Consider the following 19,878-nt stretch of genomic DNA (forward strand, 5'->3'; position numbering starts at 1 on the left):
CAGAAAAAAAATGTTTGTATACACACACACAAGCACTTGGGGGTAGTGGTCATAAAGGAGAAAATGAATGAACCATGAGAAAAATGAATTCTCACATGTTAAACCCAGGCAGACATTATAATACATCACTGATCCCTAAAGGGCACTAATAATATGTAAATGTGAGAATTAGAAAACACAGTCAAGGCTTTGATAAACTTGATAGGACAATCAGCACATGCTGACAGCCTAATGAAAATGACGAACTGACAAGGCAGCTTATCTCTGAGACCATTTTTTTCCCTTGTCAAGTGAAGGCTAATCAAAATGTATTAGGGGTTGAAGCAGACACTCAGAGGATTTCAACCATTTGATTAGGAGGTGAACTCACTCTCTGAGAAAATTACAGTTTTATAAACAATTGAAACTATAAAACCTGGTCAGATAACAGACCTATACATAAACTTAAATGGAAGGCAGCCACAATTATTAGGGAGGAAATCGGCAATTAAATTATACTGGGATTTTCCATTCCCAAATTGGTGGAGCGCTTTTCAGAGTCTGGGAAAAGCCACTCCCTTTTTCTATAATGGAAAATAAGACAAAGGAGTAAACAATAACCCCAGGGACACACTTATCTTTCACTGCCTGTGTGTGCTCAGCATCAGTGTAGCCATATGAGAGACAGATCCCAAGATACCAGCTGAATTTTCAATCAAATTTATTTACATAAAATAATTGAATGAATTTTCTGAAATTACTATTATGAATGCCACCCTTCCTATTAATAATAAAGATGCCAAATGCAGTCCATTGCCAAGGATCTCAGTCTTATTCCTAGTTTTAAGAAAGACATCTTATTTCCTCATTGAGGGAAATTGGGAATAGAATAGCAGCCTTCCCAAGCATTAGCGTTAAAAATAAAGTCATACACTAAAATCATTGTGCCTTTTTAGATAAAGCTATAGAAAATGATCTTTTATTTTTCCAGTGGTCATTTTGACAGGAATAACCATCCAGTATTAATAGAGAAAAGTTAATTCTGATAAATCTAAACACTAGGCATATACTTTACGGATAATTACATTTCACCTGCTTAGACAGGCTGATAGTAAAACGCTGAATAGTATAAGGCATTGTTTTAATTTGTAAGAGTTTAAGGGAAAAAGTGCATTTAATGAAGGTAGATTTTACCGTCTAGTAATTACAGCAAAGAAAAAAAGCAGCAGCACTAGAAACACTCCAATGTCCTTTTTAATGTGAACATTAAATCATTTCACCACTGCACAGACTACATAGGGATAGGAGTCCCAGACACATGGAGTGAATATATTAATCTCTTCTAAGCCATAATTTTTTTTCTGTTTATTGACCTGCATCTCATCTTGTCTCTAAACGATTTCTTAAGTTTCTTTCATTTAGAATAAAAAGAAAGAAAAAGAAAGTAGGTGTCCTTGCCAGGCATATACTTTATAGTTTGGGCATATTTTTATATGTGTGTGCTCAAGCCATACAGCTAGTATCAAAATTCTCAAATACAAAAGCATAAAATAATCCTAGAGACCATGTTGTCTCATTTCTTTTATATATATTCATGAGGTCTGTAAATATTAAGAAACTTAACCAAGTTTAATAAAAAGAGAAAATCTGAGTTTGCAATTTGTGCTTTGGAGAAGAAAATATATGTATTTGATTTATAGACAAAAGCAATCCCTTCTTTTCTCTTCCTTATCTGTAAATAGCAAAGTGAACTCATCAGCAGAGAACCGTAAACTGTAGGGACTCTTTCCAAGAGTCACATACTGAATAGGCAGTTCTCAGTTCTGTCCATTGTCAAATAGCTGTGGTAACAATGTATGGTCACAAATCATTGCAGGTGATAGATACATTAGGAGAAATTCTAGATCATGCAGCCTTGTACTAAGAAAATTCAATGACCTAGCTTAAATACTTTTTAATAAGTAAATTAAGCTAATAATCCAATGGAGAAAAAGGAATAATTATAGTAACATATTTGCATTTTTTACAGTATTTTTTTAACTCTAAAATAATAAAACTTTGAAGTAACCTACTGAGATCCAAGGCCTGATCAATGAAAATCATCTAAATTGATTCGGTTATTCTTATCTTCCATAGGCATCAAAACTCATTCATCTCTATACCATAGTATGCTTACTTTTGAGGATCTTTTGATTAAGAAAATAACAATAAAAAATTATCATGAATTTAATAAATTCACTAAAATCTGTGTACTTTACTCATCTTTTTCAATTCCAGAGTCAAGCTAACACTTAATACTCAAAAGGGTTTGTGATCCCCTTGCAACAACTCTGGGATCTGGACAATTTATGGAGAGTCACTATGACAACACATTTATTTGCTCCTGTCAGAACAAATATGCTGTGCAAAAATTTGAATGTGATACCCAGTTGTGAAGAAAGATTTGGGGTGGGAGAGGATTAATGATATAAATTATCAGAATTTCATTTAACACAAGCACGGTTTTAATTTTTCCATGGGTCCCGGAAATACCAATTTGAATATTGTTTTACTTACCCATCATGTTGTACAAGCTCTGTGGGGCAAACTGCCTTGGCATTTTCTGAATTGCTTCCTTATATACACTAAGAGCTTCCTAATTTAAGAAACAAACAAAAAAATAGTTGAAATATAAGAATATTCACCAAAAATAAAAACATCCTTCCAAAATTAAAAACTTCCATTGCTATTTCTAAATATCATAGTTCATTGGAGTAAAATAATTAAGCTTTCATTTGATATCATTCCATCTCAATTTTATGATAAAAATATTCAACCCAGTTAGTGAAGAAGGCCAGATAAAAATTTAGTTTAACAAGTACTTGAATGTTACCACGCTCTTTTATTTTAATATAAAATTTTAGTTCATATAGATTAGCCAGTTAAAACACAAGAAAAATCATATTTGGAAGTCACCCATATTCATCTAAAATCTATATTTACTTTTTTTTTCCTTAAGTGAGAATGGGGGAGGCAGAGAGATAGATTCCCACATGCAACCTAACTGGGATCCACCCAGCAAGCCCCCTAAGGGCGATGCTCTGCACAACTGGGGCCGTTACTCTGTTGCTCAGCAACTGATCTATATAAGCGCCTGAGGTAAGGCCATGGAGCCATCCTCAGCACCTGGGGCCAACTTGCTCCAATTGAGCCATGGCTGTGGGAGGAAAAGAGAGAGAGAAGGAAGAGGGAGAGCGAAAGAGAAGCAGATGGTCACTTTTCCTGTGTGCCCCGATCAGGAATCAAACCCAGGATATCCATACACTGGGCCAATGCTCTACCACTGAGTCAACCAGCCAGGGACTATATTTACTTTTAAATAAGCCACCAAGAAGGATCCAAGTAAAATATGAAAAACTAAATCTTGATACTGAGACCCACTAAGATTATTACATGTGATTATCTTTAAAGTTGTCTCTTTGTCTTTATATTGCATTCTTGAAACAACCTGAAAGAGTATGTAGGGGTATGGTCAGAGAGAGGAGAGGAAATGGTACTGAATGTGAGAGAAATGGAGGACAAGGTGGGATCAACCTCCCAATTTCTTATACAAGGTCCCATCTCCATCACTTTTCTTCTCTCCCAATTAAAGAAGTAAAACTAATGTTCATTTGACTATTATTTTAAAAAGAATTTTAAAAAATGGATTGATTTACATTATCTTAATTCTTATACTCAGAGTACAATGTATTTTTTTAACATCAATCACTGGATATAAGGTAACAATAACAATGTATCTTGAATCATAAAATCAGAGATGATAAGCAAATAAGTCTGAGAAGCAATGATTGTTAGTTCCCTTTTTTGAGGAGTGGGTCTGAGAAATCGATAGTAAAGAGATCTGTTCACTATTCTCTGACAGAGTTTTCCCCCACCCCTCACCCCAAATGAATATTACCATGAATCTCTTTCAATAAAAACGCACATTAACTTCTTAAATGATCACAGTGTCCCTGTGATGAGATGGTAGGGAAGAAAACACTGAGACTGGATCAGAAGCAGGGGAAGAAACAGGACAGAGAGAGCTTGGCCTGACCTCATAGTGTCCCTGCTCGTGGTAGAGTTTTCCCAGGTTATAGAGACAGCTGGTAACTGAGCTCTTATGTGCATGAGGGTCCTTCAGGTTTTCATCAGGGATCTCAGAACACTTGAGGAACGTGCGTCGGGCTTCTTCCATCTTTCCTTGGTTCATTAGAATAATGCCGGTGTTTAAATATGCAGCTGAGAGGAAAAGCAGAAACATCAATGGGAGATGATGACGTACACTGTGGATACAATAAGTTATCTTTACTGCAATTTACTTTTTACAGAATATTTCTGATTTAAAAAAAAAACCAACAACAAGAATTAAATACTTAGAAAACAAATATATATGGGAACAATGAATGTAGGAAGAAGTGCAGGTATCACCAAGATAATTTTCATGCATAAAGAAGGAAAGAAAGAGGTACGTGTTTGAAAAGAAAAATCTGACTATGACTTACAAGCCAGTGTAGGTCTGCTGCCGATCGCCAGTTTATAATAATGTAATGCTTCTGCAAACCGGCTGTTCTCCTGTAGAAGTAACCCTCTGCATGGGGAAAATAGAAATTTGGAGATAGGACTGCATTACTATACATCAAACCACAAAATTTTATTTTATATTTCAAAAATAAAAATGGTTTAAGGGACCATAAAAAAGGTTGACCTGGTACTATAAAACTAAATTCTAAATAGAAGAAAATTATTCCTCAGGAGAGGAAATATTGGAAAAGTATCAGCTGCATTTACATTGCATTAGAAAGTATTAAGAAGTATTTTCAAAAAAACCCTTTACCCTCCCTGAACTTTCCCCTTTCCAGCAGTTTTTCTCTCCCTCTGGAATTACAAACCACCTGGATTTCTTCTTAGAGCATGCATGTATTTTTCACCACTTCAGAAAGGCAAATAAATAAATAATAAACCAACAAATAAATGTATATATGTATGCATTACACCACGAGATGCCTCTCTCACTAGCCATATTGTTTGAGAAATACTGGTCCATGAACTGGCTAAAAGGCAAAGATAATCTAAGTCGATAGGATAAAGAGAGTCAGAATTTAATCAGATGCCATAAAGACACAAAGGAAAAAACTGAAGACTACCCAGGTTATTATTTCCTCCTTTGGATTTGGTCAAATAAACTTGCTTTTCAGAACACTGGGCACACTTCATGCTACTCCAGACCCTCGGACTCCATGCCTCCTACCCCCAGGAGGCTCTTAGGCCGTGGCCACGTGGATGACCCCGGCTATTCCAGACCCCACCCTCATGACCTATTTGAGAACAATTACAATCATATCTATGAAAATACAGTGTCAGGAACTCTAAATTCAGAAAGCTCTCACAAAGGGCTCTTCGGCCTATCCCTATCCTCTTGTAATCAGCACGTACCTTCCAGACGGTTGGCAACTCTTTGGGACCTGAGTGCTGCTGTGATCAACCTCAAATTGCAGACTCTCTACCTGCCAGCTGCTGGGGCCTTTGAAAGGCTGTGAAAATGGAGCTTTGAGAAAGGAGAAGGCTCCTGGTAACAACATCATTTTTTACAGGATTTTAAAATACTCAGTTTATTATTTAATGAGTATCATTAAAAAATATCGGAAGCAAATCATTTTGAAATGAAGGGTCTCTCCCTCCTGTCATTACTGTGTATTATCTTCATTATTTCTAATACTACAATATTTGTTAAAAAGTCATCTGAGTAAAACAAACCATTCCAAAACACATGAACTTCACTTATTTCTACACACAGGTGTACATTTTTATGAAAATTTTAATTGGCGCTTTGCTGTGAAGGGTCCTTTTCAGTGGCTGGGAACAAAGAACAAGGTTTTCTGCAGTACTCAACAGCTTGTGAAAAGGTTCAACTGCCTTTAAAAGCGAGTGAATTGATAAAGAGAAAGAACACTCACATACTTATCAAAAAAATATTCTTTATAACAATAATTTTATTGATAAAATGCTTATCAGTTAACTAAGTTCATATACATTACCTCGTTTTATCCACTTATCTATAAACTTAATTGTTCTCATCACTTTTCTTTGAGATGCAGATTAAGAAGTGCTATTTCTTTGATACCAGGCTAATAAATGACACCAGAGAAAAAATATCATTGATATTTAATCTGTTCTATCTTTTTTTAAAGGAATTAAAATCCTTCCATGAACTCCTCTTTATCCAGTATCTGCCATCTCTTTCTCTATGACAGTTTGCTCTCCCTTAAGACTACAAAAGTGCTCAGGTGCTTGTTAGCATACAGGGGAAAGAACACCCCTACAACGTTTATTCATTCCTTCATCTACCTCCGACTACTGCTTATTACTGCTCTTCCCTTTAAAGTTAGATCTCTTGTAAGACTATCTCTGGTGTACATGTCCAATGATTCAAATTTCTATTTATCCCTAAATCCAGTTCCAGCTCTTTCTAAGAATTCTGTAGATTGTCATAATGAAACTTCTATTTATTATCAGGCCTTAAAAATAGTATGCTTCACTGAACCACCCAGTCAACTGTAGCGCCTATGACTACTGAGCTCATTTTCCTTCCCGAAACTCTGTATTTCCTTGGCTTCCAGAAAACCAGTCTCCCCTACTTATCTTTTATCCTTGGCACCATCCTAAAGAAAATGAATTAAAAAGTGTCTCTTTATTCATTCACTTCTTTGAAAGAAGTTGGTGTTTCACAGGTCTTTGTCTTTTTCTCTCTTCTTGATAAATACTGTCTCTCCATGACATCATGCATGCTTGTAGCTCATATGATGACTGTTCTTTCTCCTGACATCCAGATCTATTTTCAACAGTTTACTGAGCCACATCAATCTAGATGCTCAATGGAATTTCAAAATCAATACATTCAAATATTAAAACACTATTTCCAACTGAAAAAGAAATAATAAAAGAAGAAAAAGTAATCTCTTAACAATCAGCACCATCACTAACTCCAGTTGCTAAAATCAGAAACCTGGTTATAATGTTTGACTTTTACCTTATCCTCACAACTTCAAGTTTTATAAAGTCTCTAAAGCCTACCAAGTCTTAGAAAGTCAAAGATTCTTTGCTCTGCCCCTCCAGGTTCATCTTTATAGCTGCCAGAGCCCTTTCTATCATTCCTTTCACCTAAATAACTGCAATAGCCCACTAATTAGTCTCCACATAATTACATTTCTAAAGGGCAAATACACTATTAGGCTAGACAGAAAGAGAATGAGGAGATGAGCACATACCTTTGACAACTTGCCTAATGCCCATAACCCTTGAAAACTTACATATGTATTCAGCCTCATGAGCTCCTCAACAATTCATAAAAAACACAAAGAAGAGGAAAAAAATAATTGGCATGACCAGGGCTAAATTATCCTGTCCAGCCTGCCTTATTCTTTAGAGGAATCTAGTTCTATGCAGCAGACAAGTGTCCATAATTAATTATATAATGTAAATTAGCCTCTGTATCATCTGAAAAAAGTTAGCAATGGAGTGAGTGCCACAGAGATGGCTGTTGTGACTGATTTCTCATGGCTAAGGATTTAATTGAGCATCAACCTTATACATTAATATGCACGCTGTAAATGTGAACAAGACAGAGATACATTTGCTTATGATGCTCAATCAACTGGGGAAGACAAGAAACAAAGTAAATGATTTGGAAAATTAATTTGAAAGAAGACAGAAGACCAACATCATTCCAACTCAGGAATGGACAAACAAAGGTTTACTGAATCAAAGTGACATCGGCAGAGGTTGAAAAGCAAGCAGTAAAGGTTTCACTTTTTGCAGATGATATGATCCTGTATATAGAAAACCCCAAAGACTCCACAGAAAGGCTATTAGAAACAATAAACCAATACAGTAAGATTTCAGGATACAAAATTAATATATAGAAGTCTACTGCTTTCTTATATACCAAAATGAAACTTCAGAAAAAGAACTAAAAAAAGATCCCTTTTAGAGTTGCAACAACAAAAAGATATGTAGGAATAAATATAAGGAAGAATGTAAAGCCCCTATACACTGAAAACTACAAAGCATTATTAATGGAAATTGAAAAGAACACAATGAAATGAAAAAAATATTCTTTGTTCTTGGATAGGAAAAATAAATATAGCTAAAATGGCCACATTATCCAAAGCAATATACAAATTTAATGCAATTCCCATCAAAATTCCAATGTCATTTTTTTAAAGAAATGGTTTATATGGAACCATAAAAACCAGAATAACCACAGTAATCCTAAAGAAAAAAAAACAAAGCTGGAGGCATTACAATACCTGATTTTAAATTATAATTATATTACAGAGCCATGATAATCAAAACAGCATGGTATTGGCAGAAAAATAGACACGCAGACCAATGGAACAGAATAGAGAGCCCAGAAATAAAACCACATATCTATGTTTATATCATCTTTGATAAAGGAGCCAAAAACACACAATGGACAAAAGAAAGCCTCTTCAATAAATGGTGCTGGGAAAATTGGAAAGCCACATGCAAAAGAATGATACTTGACTGCAGTTTGTGTCCTTGCACAAAAATTAATTCAAAATGGATCAGACCTAAATACAAGATCTGAAACAATAAATTATATAGAAGAAAACATAGATACTAAACTCATGCACCTTGGCAGTAGAAAACATTTTATGAATTTGAACCCAAAGGCAAGGGAAGTGAAGGCAAAGATAAACAAATGGGACTACATAAAACTAAGAAGCTTCTTATATACAGCAAAAGAAACTGACAACAAAACAAACGGACAGTCAACTAAATGGGAGATGATATTTTCAAACAACAGCTCAGATAACGAGCTAATATCCAAAATATATAAAGAACTCACAAAACTCAGCAACAAACAATCCAATAAAAAAGTGAGAAGACGACATGAACAGACACTTCTCCCAGGAAGAAATATAAATGGCCATTAGATATATGAAGAGATGCTCATCTTCACTAGCTATTAGAGAAATTCAAATAAAAACTACAATGAGATACCACCTCACACCTGTTAGATTAGCTATTATCAGCAAGATAGGTAATAACAAGTGCTGGAGAGGCTGTGGAGAAAAAGGAACCTCATTCACTGTTGGTGGAAATGTCAAGTCATCTTTGATAAATGATTACAACCATTGTGGAAGAAAGTATGGTGGTTCCTCAGAAAACTAATAATATTGTAGAACTACCATATGGCCCAGCAATCCCTTTACTGGGTATATACCCCCAAAACTCAAAAACATTGGTACATAAAGACACATGCAGCCCCATGTTCACAGTGGCCAAGACATGGAAACAACCAAAATGCCCTTCAGTAGAGGATTGGATAAAGAAGATGTGGTACATATACACAATGTAATACTACTCAGACATAAGAAATGATGACATAGTATCATTTATGACGATATGGATGACCTTGATAACATTATACTGAGTGAAATAGCTAAGAACTGTATGATTCCATACATAGGTGGGACATAAAATTGAGACTCATGGAAATAGATAGAAGTGCAGTGGTTACCAGGAGGAGGGGAAGGGAGAAGAATGAAGAGGATGGGGGAGGGGGAGGGGCAGAAAGAAAAACAAAATGTAGGGTGACAGAAGATGATTTGACTTTGGGTGATGGGTATACAGCATAATTGTCCAAATGATGTGGAGATGTTTTTTCTAAATCTGTGTACTCCGGTTGACCCAGTGTCACCCTGTTAAATTTAATTGTGAAAATAAAAAAATTAAATTAAAATAAAATAAAAAGCAATCAGCAAAAAAAAAAAGTGTTATTGTCAGCCCCATGTTACACAGGAAGAGAGGTCCACAGAGACTTTACCAACTAACTCTAGGTTTTATGGTTACTAAGAAGGTACAGCCAGGATTAGAATAAATTCTCTCATACTAAATCTCATATTCTTTCTAGAAGAAAAAGAAAAGAGTTAAAATAATTCAACTCTAGATACTGTGTATGAGGATTATGTTTCCTTTTGCTCTAAAATTCTCCAGATTTTTTACAACAATGACTTGCATTGATGCTCTGAAAAGAAACCAAATGCCACCTGGGCAGGTCTGGATGAATCTAGGTCAGTTTTAGCATTGTAACAAGCAGGCTTCTGTTACAGCCCTTTTCCTCACGCTTATAGAATCCATTCTTTATTGTACTAGATGTATGACAGAGGGAGAGAAACCCTTCACATTGTACTAGTTATGGTGGTAATAATAATAATAATAAAATCAAGACTAGCTAAGCTTATTCATCACTTACATTGCATCATGCACTTTATATATACTAACTTACATGTTACTCAACAATAATCATATGCTGTAGGTTATTCTTACAAGCACCATTTTATAGATGATGAATTTTGAGCAAGACAAAGTTCAGTATCATGCCAAAAGTCACACAACTAGTAAGCAGTGTGCTACAATTAAAGCTCAGCAGTCTGAGTTCTTATTATATATAAGTAGCATTTGTGTTTTTATAGATCACTCATACCAAATGACTGTTCAAAGTTGATGGCATAGTTTGTTTACATGCTGATCAGGTGAAAAATCGTCTTCTGGTTTCTATGTACAGTATTAAAAAAAAACACACATTTTAGCATACCAGCAGGCAAAAATTTAAGCGGAAATAATTTTATTCATAATATGTGTAGTTGCCTTCCAATGAAGAAAACTGGCCCATGCTATACATTAATGGGAAACTGAAGTGTCTTTGTGGGAGAAATTGAAATAATATTACAAGAAATTAGACAATTTTATGGAAATTAAATGATCATCTATGTAGAAAGCATTTTAGAAACTAAAAAGCTAAAACAGCTTAAAATTAAGATATTATTGAGAACACTTCAGTAATAAACAGTTCAGATATTCCCTGGGCAAAAATACTTAGTAATCAAAATAAATCGGATAACAATGTTTCCAGGCAATGGTTCACAAAATGCTTTATAATCCCTAAGACCCAATTATCAATAAAAATATCATATTCATCTTAAGATGTTTTTGTTTCATAATTCTTTCATATATGTGTTTTAAAAGTAAATTTTTTTCTTCAGAAATAAAATATAATATTATACGTTCAATTTTTTAACGTGACATTAATTAGTATTGGTTTGGAGTCATATTTAAACTTCGCAATAATTCAAATTTCCTAATTGAATTGGCTAATTTAGCTAATGACTCTGATGATGAGATTTTATATAATTTAAATATGAATGGGCATTACAATTATATTTTCTACTTTTCAAGATTAAGTTTTAGGCTGTTTATATTGGACAACTGAAAAAATAAATTTTTAATTTCTATTATAGAAAAGAATAATTAATAACATGTCACACTCATAACACACAAAAGCCCCCAAATCTTGCTTGATAAAATAGATAACTATACCAGCAGTAAATGGAGTCAAACTCAGTCCTTTTAAAAACAAACACTATAAATAAACTAGGTTTCTACTACTTGATTCAAATGCAGTAATTACAAGGGATAGAGTAACATAGAAGCTTAGAAATTAAGTGCGTAATATGCACTCACCACTGAATATATAAAAAGAACCAGTATCAATCAGACATCAGGCTTAGTCATGTGACTAAACTGTCTGATGAGATGAAAGCACAGTGGCCTGCACACATCTAGGAAATATCCTTAAAGAAGGGTGAGGATTCTTCTGCCCTGCAGTCTATAAGGTAGAAGTTCTGTTCTGATGATGGTGGAGAGCAAACTAAGTAAAGCTCAGAGAAACTGAGTCCTTCATGAAACTGTCCTACACCCCTGAGACTCAATACAATTATACTTCATTTTGTAATTGCTGGTTTGGGTTTCCTACCAATTGCAAACCAACCTCTTCTCAACTGATAAAATTTCATATCCATTGTTTTGTTTTAACTATATAAGGTCATAAAATGAGTAACATAAAGTATAGCTCTCACAGAAAATTTTAAGGAGAACTTTTAATTCATTTAAATAAATACAAAGTATGACTTGTCTGGTTTTGAGTGATAACCAGACTAGGCAATTGCCATGTATAGAAGTTGCAACTAAAATATTTAATTTAAATTATATAATTTAAGAGCAAAATGGGTGTATGAAATTGGAACTTTTAGATTAAGCTCCTAGACAATCAGAGTGGTCAGAGTTTTCACTTTGCCAAAAAGAGTAATAATGTTAATAGTGTTTCTTAGTTTTTAAAAAAGCATTTAATTAATCCTTTCAATTTCCAAATAACTAGAAAGAGGGAAACTCGCAAGAATTGTAAAATAAAATAAATAGAATTTTCATCTTAGAAAAAAGATTCAATATATATAAGTGATTGAATTTGAGTTCCAAGGGCAATACCAGAGACAAAGCTATATATACTCTGGTCTTACCAGCATTTCTGTGACTTTCAGTCACACGTGGACAACAGACTTTGTATTTGAGGACAAAGCAAAAGAATTCTTTCTACTCATATATTTTCCCTTAAAACATATATGCAACTTTCTTTCCTTTTCTTTTTTCAATTGAACTATTACAATTTAATAGTAAAACACGACATTTTTACAAATATGACTATGGAGGAGGAAAGCACGAATGGAGTTTGTGAATGTAAATGGTTAAGTTTTTTACTTAACACATATAACTTCAACTTATCAGAATAATAATACATGTGCTACAAAAAAAAGCATAATTTATTGAATACTTAAACTACTGCTAATTTATTTCACATGAGTATTCGATACAAGATATACTGTGAGCAAAATAAAAGTATGTCCCTTCTTGAAAAGGTTAAATGCCACTGGGAAGGATAATGAGCAAGTGGTTTTCCCATCCCGCATTTTTCTCCCATGGAGAGGAATGGAAACGGAGATGGAGAAGAAGACAGCAACCACATGACGAGAACCAACTGCTAATCTCACATAACTGCCAAGCAGGCTTCAGAAAATACACTGAAGCCTCCTTTTCGGCAGTATTGTTTTGACACAGACCTGTTTGTTCTAAATTGGATTTTGTTTAGCCTTTGACAACTAAATAAAGTAGAACGACAGCTGATTTCATAAAGAAAAAATTTTTATTCTAACCTGTCAAAAATGGAGCAGTAGGCAATCTGATTAAAATGATTATTTGAAACATCTCAAATGCATTACCAAAAACTTACTCAGTTAATACTAGGAAAAAAATGACCAAGCTGTAACTTTCTTTTTTAAATTTTTAAATTAATTTTTGTTTAGGGTCTTAAGAAATATATTCTTACTATAGTACTATGTCTTTAAAATATGTGCGCATTCCTTACAAAGGTATTTCTCCTGTGTTAGAATTTGACATAAATAAGCCTCTTTAGCCTATAAAAGTCCACTTGTATTCTGTTACAGGTCCAGTCCTATCTTATGTAATTCTCACAATAAACCCATAAAGGTATAATCTCCATTTTACAAATAAGTAGCCCCAAAATCAGAATGTTTATTCAATAAATCTATATAGTTAATTATTGTTGATCTGGGATTTACAGAACTACATTGTATATTAATATATGCATAATTCACTTTATACCTATCTTTTGAATATATAATTAAAGGTTATATTTTCACCTACATGTCATAAAATAATAATAGATGTAAACATACTTTCCTAGTTACAAAAACAGTACTTAAACAGAAAGACATTTCATACTGAGTGTTTTGATAATAATGCTTTCCACATAATAATTTTTCATCCTTACAATTAACAATATAAAATATTGTTACTTTTGACTTTAAATATATATAAAAAAACATCAGGGCAGAAGTTAAGCTTGCCCACAATAACACAATTGACAAGTCTCAAGATAAGATTCAAATTCAGAGCTGCTAGGCTTCAAATCACACTGTCTCCCCCATTACCCACATTGGTTCTCTAGGAAGATGTCCCTGTTCTTAGTTTAAGGATTAATAATAATTGCACCTGACCTGTGGTGGCGCAGTGGATAAAGCGTCAACCTGGAAACACTGAAGGTGCCGGTTCGAAACCCGGTCACCTGGTTGCCTGGTCAAGGCACATATGGGAGTTGATGCTTCCTGCTCCTCCCCCTTCTCTCTCTCTCTCTCTCTCTCTCTCTCTCTCTCTCTCTCTCTCTCTCCCCCCCCTCTAAAATGAATAAATAAATAAAAATTTTAAAAAAAAATTGCCCTCTTTCTGGTTCCTATGTTCAGTGCTTCTTCATTGTCTCTCTCAACAAAATTCTCTTTTTTCTTCTATATACATATCCATCCCAATAAACACCTTTCATTAGCTTCAAATGTAAATAGACTATAGCCTCCAAAGCCAATCAACATTACCAAGAAATACATCATAACCAATATGCTCATGTGATTGCTAATTTTATGTGTCAGCTTCACAATGGATAACAGATAGCTGTTTAAACATTATTTCTGAGAGTTTCCTGTGAGGATGCTTCTGGAAAAGATTAGCATTTTGTTCAGTAGACTGCGTAAAGCAGATTACCTTCCTCAAGGGGTGTGGGGGTGATCCCATCAGTGGAGGACCTGAATACATTAAAGAGGAGAATTAGCTTCCTCTCTCTCTGCCCGAGCTGAGGACAATGGCCTTCTGCCCTGAGACCGCCTGGTTTTCAGGTTCTCGGACTCAGACTGGAATCTAGAGCAAGCCTTCAACCTACACCACCAGCCTTCCTGAGTCTTCGGCTCGCAGAGGGCAGAGCGCGGGACTGTCAGTCTTCATAATCATGGGCGTCAGTACCTGGTAATCAATCTCTCCTTCATATATATCCTTTATTGGTTCATTTCTCTGGAGAACCCTGACTAATACAAGTTCTAAAGGAGTCTCCTTGAGTTACTTACTCTTTTACTCAAGGCCTACTCTTTTCCAAGGAAAGATCTACTGGTGAGTACAGGTTCCGCCTCACAAAGCTGCAGCCAGTGTACAGCTAGACACAGAATAAAATTAACAACTACCAAACTTTTCTGTGTTTCTTATTATAGAAATATATCAAGCTTCTTGGCATTTTATTTCATCTTTGCTACAACAAGAGGAGATGTCAGAACCCAATTTTGCAGAGGAGAAATAAGGATTAAGCAATATGACCAAAGCCTGTCACAGGACCTATACATGGACGTTTGATCCGGTTCTGTGTAATACCAGGCCCATGGTTTTTGTTTGTTTTAATTGAATCTATTGGAGTACAGGTGTTTAGTGTGCAACTCAATAAAACATCATCTGCGCACTGACTGTATTGTGCACCCACTGTCCCTTTGTCCCCATTCCCCCCTGTGCCCACCTCCCTGTCTACCACCACATTGTTGTCTGTGTCTCTGTATTAGATATATATATACTGATGTGTGTATGTGTGTATATATATACAGTTTTATTTGTTCATTAGATTCCACATATAAGTGAGATCATATGGTACTTGTCTTTCTCTGCCTGGCTTATTTGACTTCGCATCATAATCTCCAGGTCCATTCATGCTGTGACAAAAGGTAGGATGTACATCTTTTTCACGACTGCATAACATTCCAGAGTATAAACATATCACAACTTTTTCATCCACTCATCTACTGGTGGACACTTGCTAAGCCCATGTTATTAAGTTTATGTTTCCATCATGCCAAGGTAACACAGAGTTAAATTATTTAAAAGGGAAACTTATTCTTCTTCCTCCCTCTTACCCCTACCAGAAAACAAATATCGTTCTGGTAGGCTTATATTTATTTCCTAGGATAGCGGTCAAATCTCTTTCAAATAATTCCTTCATCCTATAAGACAATAGTATGATTTAAAGCAAAAATAATTAACAACTGAAAAAAAACCCACCTAACAAAAATTAAAGGCATTAACTCCCAATCATTTAACTTTAAGCCTAGTTGGAGATTTTGTATTTATTCTTTACAGTTTATAGGAATTATCCAACATAAATGACCAATTGCTATGCAGTTTCTTGAAGGAGACACTCTTATCAGTTGGAGGGTGTGCAATCACAGTGGAGAAACCCCTAGCTGAAATACAAGCATAGGCCAAAGACTGTCCTACTCCATGAGAGTCAATGCAATTAAACAGTTGATTTGCTCATTCACTCATCCAAAATATATTTTGAAAATTCCATTATAGAGATTTAGATCAGAAAAGAGAAATAATTTAAAAAGCTGTAACAAAACTGTATACAGGGTACTATAACATAGTACGTACTGTGGAAGTCCATAGCAAGAAACCTCACTTAGACTCATTTGTTCAGACAATGTGTGTGTGTGGGGGGGGGGACGACGAGGGGGGGCCAGAGGGTCAGGAGAATGTTTGTGAATTCCACAAGAATCAACACACTAAAAAAAAATTACGGAAAAAAAAAAACAACCCTTCAGAGCCTGATTCCATCATAGATGTGGTTATGATTCAGGTTAGAGATGCTCCCATGGGCCCACAGTGATTTAGTGCAATGTACTCACTTTAAACATAAATGTTCAACAAAGTGGGTGTTTTCTTTGTCCCTTAGCAGCAGTGCTCTAACAAAAGTCTGCTGTTGAAGCAATAAATTATGGAAGGGGAAAGGTATCATGTATCTCACAGACCAGCAGGAATAGGTGTTAGGTCATACAAGCAGTTTCTAACTTAAGAACAAGCAAGATGAGTTCCGAAATGAACATCGGAGTCTATCTCTTTCTCGCTTGCAATAGATTTTGCAACCTAGAAACAGTTCACTCATACACATCTCCTGAAGTACTTGTGGAACAGAAGGAAAACATCATTTATAAGAATGTTATCTAAAACTGCCTTTGTAGTTTCATTTTGGTGCTTAGGAGGGACGTCCATTCACCCAACACAGGGGTCAAAGAGCGCCGAGACCCATCCATCCGTCATGGCAGCAGTCATCACTTATTGGTACTAGTGGTGGGAGCAGGAGGCAAATTGGGGCCTAAGGCTGGAGACAGACAAAAACAGCTGCAGGGGAACCAAAAGGCATAAATGGGATGATGGAAAGTTATCGACTGTAGTTGCCAAATGAAGAGAAAACTGGTGAACATTTTCAGTAGCAACTGATTTTATTCTCTTTTCCATTTATTCCACCTTTATGTTCTATAAAGGTACTGGCCTGGCCCCAGAGAAAATTCTCAGCCCTGAATGCTCCTCTCTCTCTCTCTCTCTCTCTAACAACAGGGCCTAGAAATTGGCCAACTTACTTGTCTTTCCTTCCTAGCAGGTGTTGTTTTTGCTTAAAGTTGCACTCTCTTCTCCAACCCTAAGTTTCAGGAGAACGAGTAAGTTTCACATCCCAGATGTGCAGCCAACCCCTAAATCTTGTCTTCAAGAATTAGAGATTTTTATAAAGATTTTTATTTCAAACAGGCAAAGAGACATGGGATACATATATTCATACAATCATTAAAGCAAAATAAAAACAAAAAGGCTGTTCATGGATTAGAAATGGTGTTAGAACCTGGTCTTCCTTCAGACTTCAGGACACCTCAGTTTCTTCTCCTAACCTGGGATTTCTACTCTCTAAGGAAGTGCCTGCGGCCATTTTCTGAGACTGCTGATGAGATAGGTCATAAGAACCGGCTGGATCAAGTTCTCCTACTTTAGAAGATTGGAGAAAAATGTCCTCACACTGTCCTCATTACAAGATGAGATCATTCCTCCCTCTTGCCCTTCACCAAACCCCCATCTAGATATCTCCAACAAGGGCCCCTAGGGGTGAAACAAAAGTGGGGCACACTGTAATTAAAAACAGTGGAGATGTAAACAAAAAGGACAGCCTTAGGTGCTCCTGGATTCTGCAGAAGGGGGACAGAGGAAGAAACAGAAAGGGGCAAGGAAACTTTCTAGAATAACCCATGCTGCACCCTTCGTACACAATGCATTGAAGAAGAATCTACGTAACTAAATTACAGACAGCATGTATAAAATATGCATTCAGTAAGTATTTATTGAGCTTGTACTGTGAACTAAGCACTATGCCAGGCACTTAGGATCTGTACAAAAACCCTGCCTTCATGGATTGTCCGTGTTAGCAGTCTACAAAACGAACTAGAAATGTGTATTTAATGACTAGATAGAGTTAGAAGATAATATTGTTCATGAGAAGGTATTGTTCATGATAAATGTAATATCTAAAAATCAAATCAAGCTAAGGAAAGCTGGAGTGTGAGAGTTAGCATTTAAATAGGGTTCAGCTGGGAATCGCATGCAATTCTTTGAAGCAAGAAACTCAACACAATAGTGTTATCAGATATAATTTAGCCATAGAAACTACCTAATAGGCTAGTTACATAAATCACACCTAAAATAAAAATAAGCAGATGACAAGATATTTTTTAGTTCATTCTTAATATCTAGAAGTCCTCAAACTCGAGTATTACTTTAAGCCACTTCTCCATCATATAGGCAAAGCATAGGTAGGTTTTGTCTAAGAGAAGAGAAATTAAATGGAAGACAATATTACAATATTTCCTGGTGTGTCTAGAAAATAATTCTTAAGTCAGAGCAATTGGAACCCTGCAGAGGACTGACTGGAGCTACACAGTAACAGATTAACATCTGTTCATTTTTCTACAGGAACAGAAGAAAAGGGATACTTTCTTTTTCCATAATGCAAAACCTCCTTCTGAGAACACTGAAGTTAATTTACTTGAAATTCTGCTACATATCAGCCTATACTTTCCATGTGAGCATAATTTTAGGAACAACAAAAAACTGCTTCTAGCCATTTAAGCAACTTTCAAGCAGTTATAAAGTTAATCCAAACAAATGGCAATAAAACAGGATATGATTGTGAATTTCTTTACAAACCTCTTTTATGGGCTTTCTAAATCATGTCCTCAAATTTACCTATGGTGCTCTGGATGAAAATGGCTATAAAATTAAAGGCCATTTTAATGAGATTTCAGAAAAATGCCTTTCATCATTTTTCCAACATGGAAAATAGTTTAACTCTTTCAATACAGTTAATCCTGAATGAATATTTCTATCTGGAAAAGTATGATCCACACAGTGCCATTTTGAAATTACATTTGCTATAGAAAACAATAATACAAATAAGGAATGATTTAATTTTCACTCTCTTGCCAGGCTCTGATTTCTAAAAGGACTCTGATTTCCCCAACTTTACTTTAGGTTAGGGTGGCTAGGGCAAGGCTTAGCAGTTAGTTCCGGCAGACAATTACAGACACTGGTACAACAATGTGTAGTTTCTATTGCTGTAAAAGAAATAAGTATGAAATAGTAAGTGGTTTAATTTACTTCTATTCAAAAGCATTCACTGAGTACCAAGGAAGTATCTAGGACTTCACCATGTGCTGAATACAAGGACATAAATAATTTATATCTCCAGTCCCTAAGGAGCTCTAGTGTGAATTTCAGTTCTTGGGCCATTGTGTCCATGCATTTCACAGAATGAAATTATTCTCTGGCATAGCCTATAGCTTCATAATGGCTAGATGCTAATCTGTACTGCATTCAGAAGTGAATAATATATCCAAATTTCTAAACCCATGATTCACGCCACTATTTTTTTTTCTGTGGGGACATAAAAGCCCATGGAAATTCTTAACTTCACAGTACATGATCTTTTGACCATTTTCAACGTTCTTAACATCCTATGTATCCATCAGGTTCAATGTCATCAAATACCCGAGCCTTATTTCCTTCTCCTTGGCACATCTTATGGTTCTACTTTCTCTACCAAACTTAAGTATAAGTATTCTCTATGCTGCCATTCATGGTCCTTGCTTCATTTACCCTTATACATCTCTCTCTCTCTCTCTCTCTCTTTCACACACACACACACACACACACACACACACACACACACAAATATACAATTAGTTTCAAGTGACCTACTTAGATAATTACAACTCCAAAGCTTACACCCTCTATTCCAGAATGCTCTCATGAGCCATAGAA

At 35.4% G+C, this 19,878-nt stretch overlaps 1 protein-coding gene across 2 annotated transcripts in view; it reads right to left on the reverse strand.

Moving 5' to 3' along the window:
• The window catches only part of TMTC2 (transmembrane O-mannosyltransferase targeting cadherins 2), a 420,661-nt gene that overhangs the window by 143,102 nt on the left and 257,681 nt on the right, over positions 1 to 19,878 (reverse strand). For both annotated transcript variants that reach the window (XM_066257560.1, XM_066257561.1), the window contains exons 5-7: positions 4,503 to 4,588; positions 4,055 to 4,239; positions 2,536 to 2,614 (exon numbers count right to left, since the gene is read on the reverse strand). In XM_066257560.1, the coding sequence (XP_066113657.1) occupies positions 2,536 to 2,614; positions 4,055 to 4,239; positions 4,503 to 4,588 (350 nt within the window). The remainder of the gene's footprint in view (positions 1 to 2,535; positions 2,615 to 4,054; positions 4,240 to 4,502; positions 4,589 to 19,878) is intronic.

Source organism: Saccopteryx bilineata, chromosome 2 (assembly GCF_036850765.1).
Source record: "Saccopteryx bilineata isolate mSacBil1 chromosome 2, mSacBil1_pri_phased_curated, whole genome shotgun sequence".
Taxonomy (NCBI): Eukaryota; Metazoa; Chordata; class Mammalia; order Chiroptera; family Emballonuridae; genus Saccopteryx; species Saccopteryx bilineata.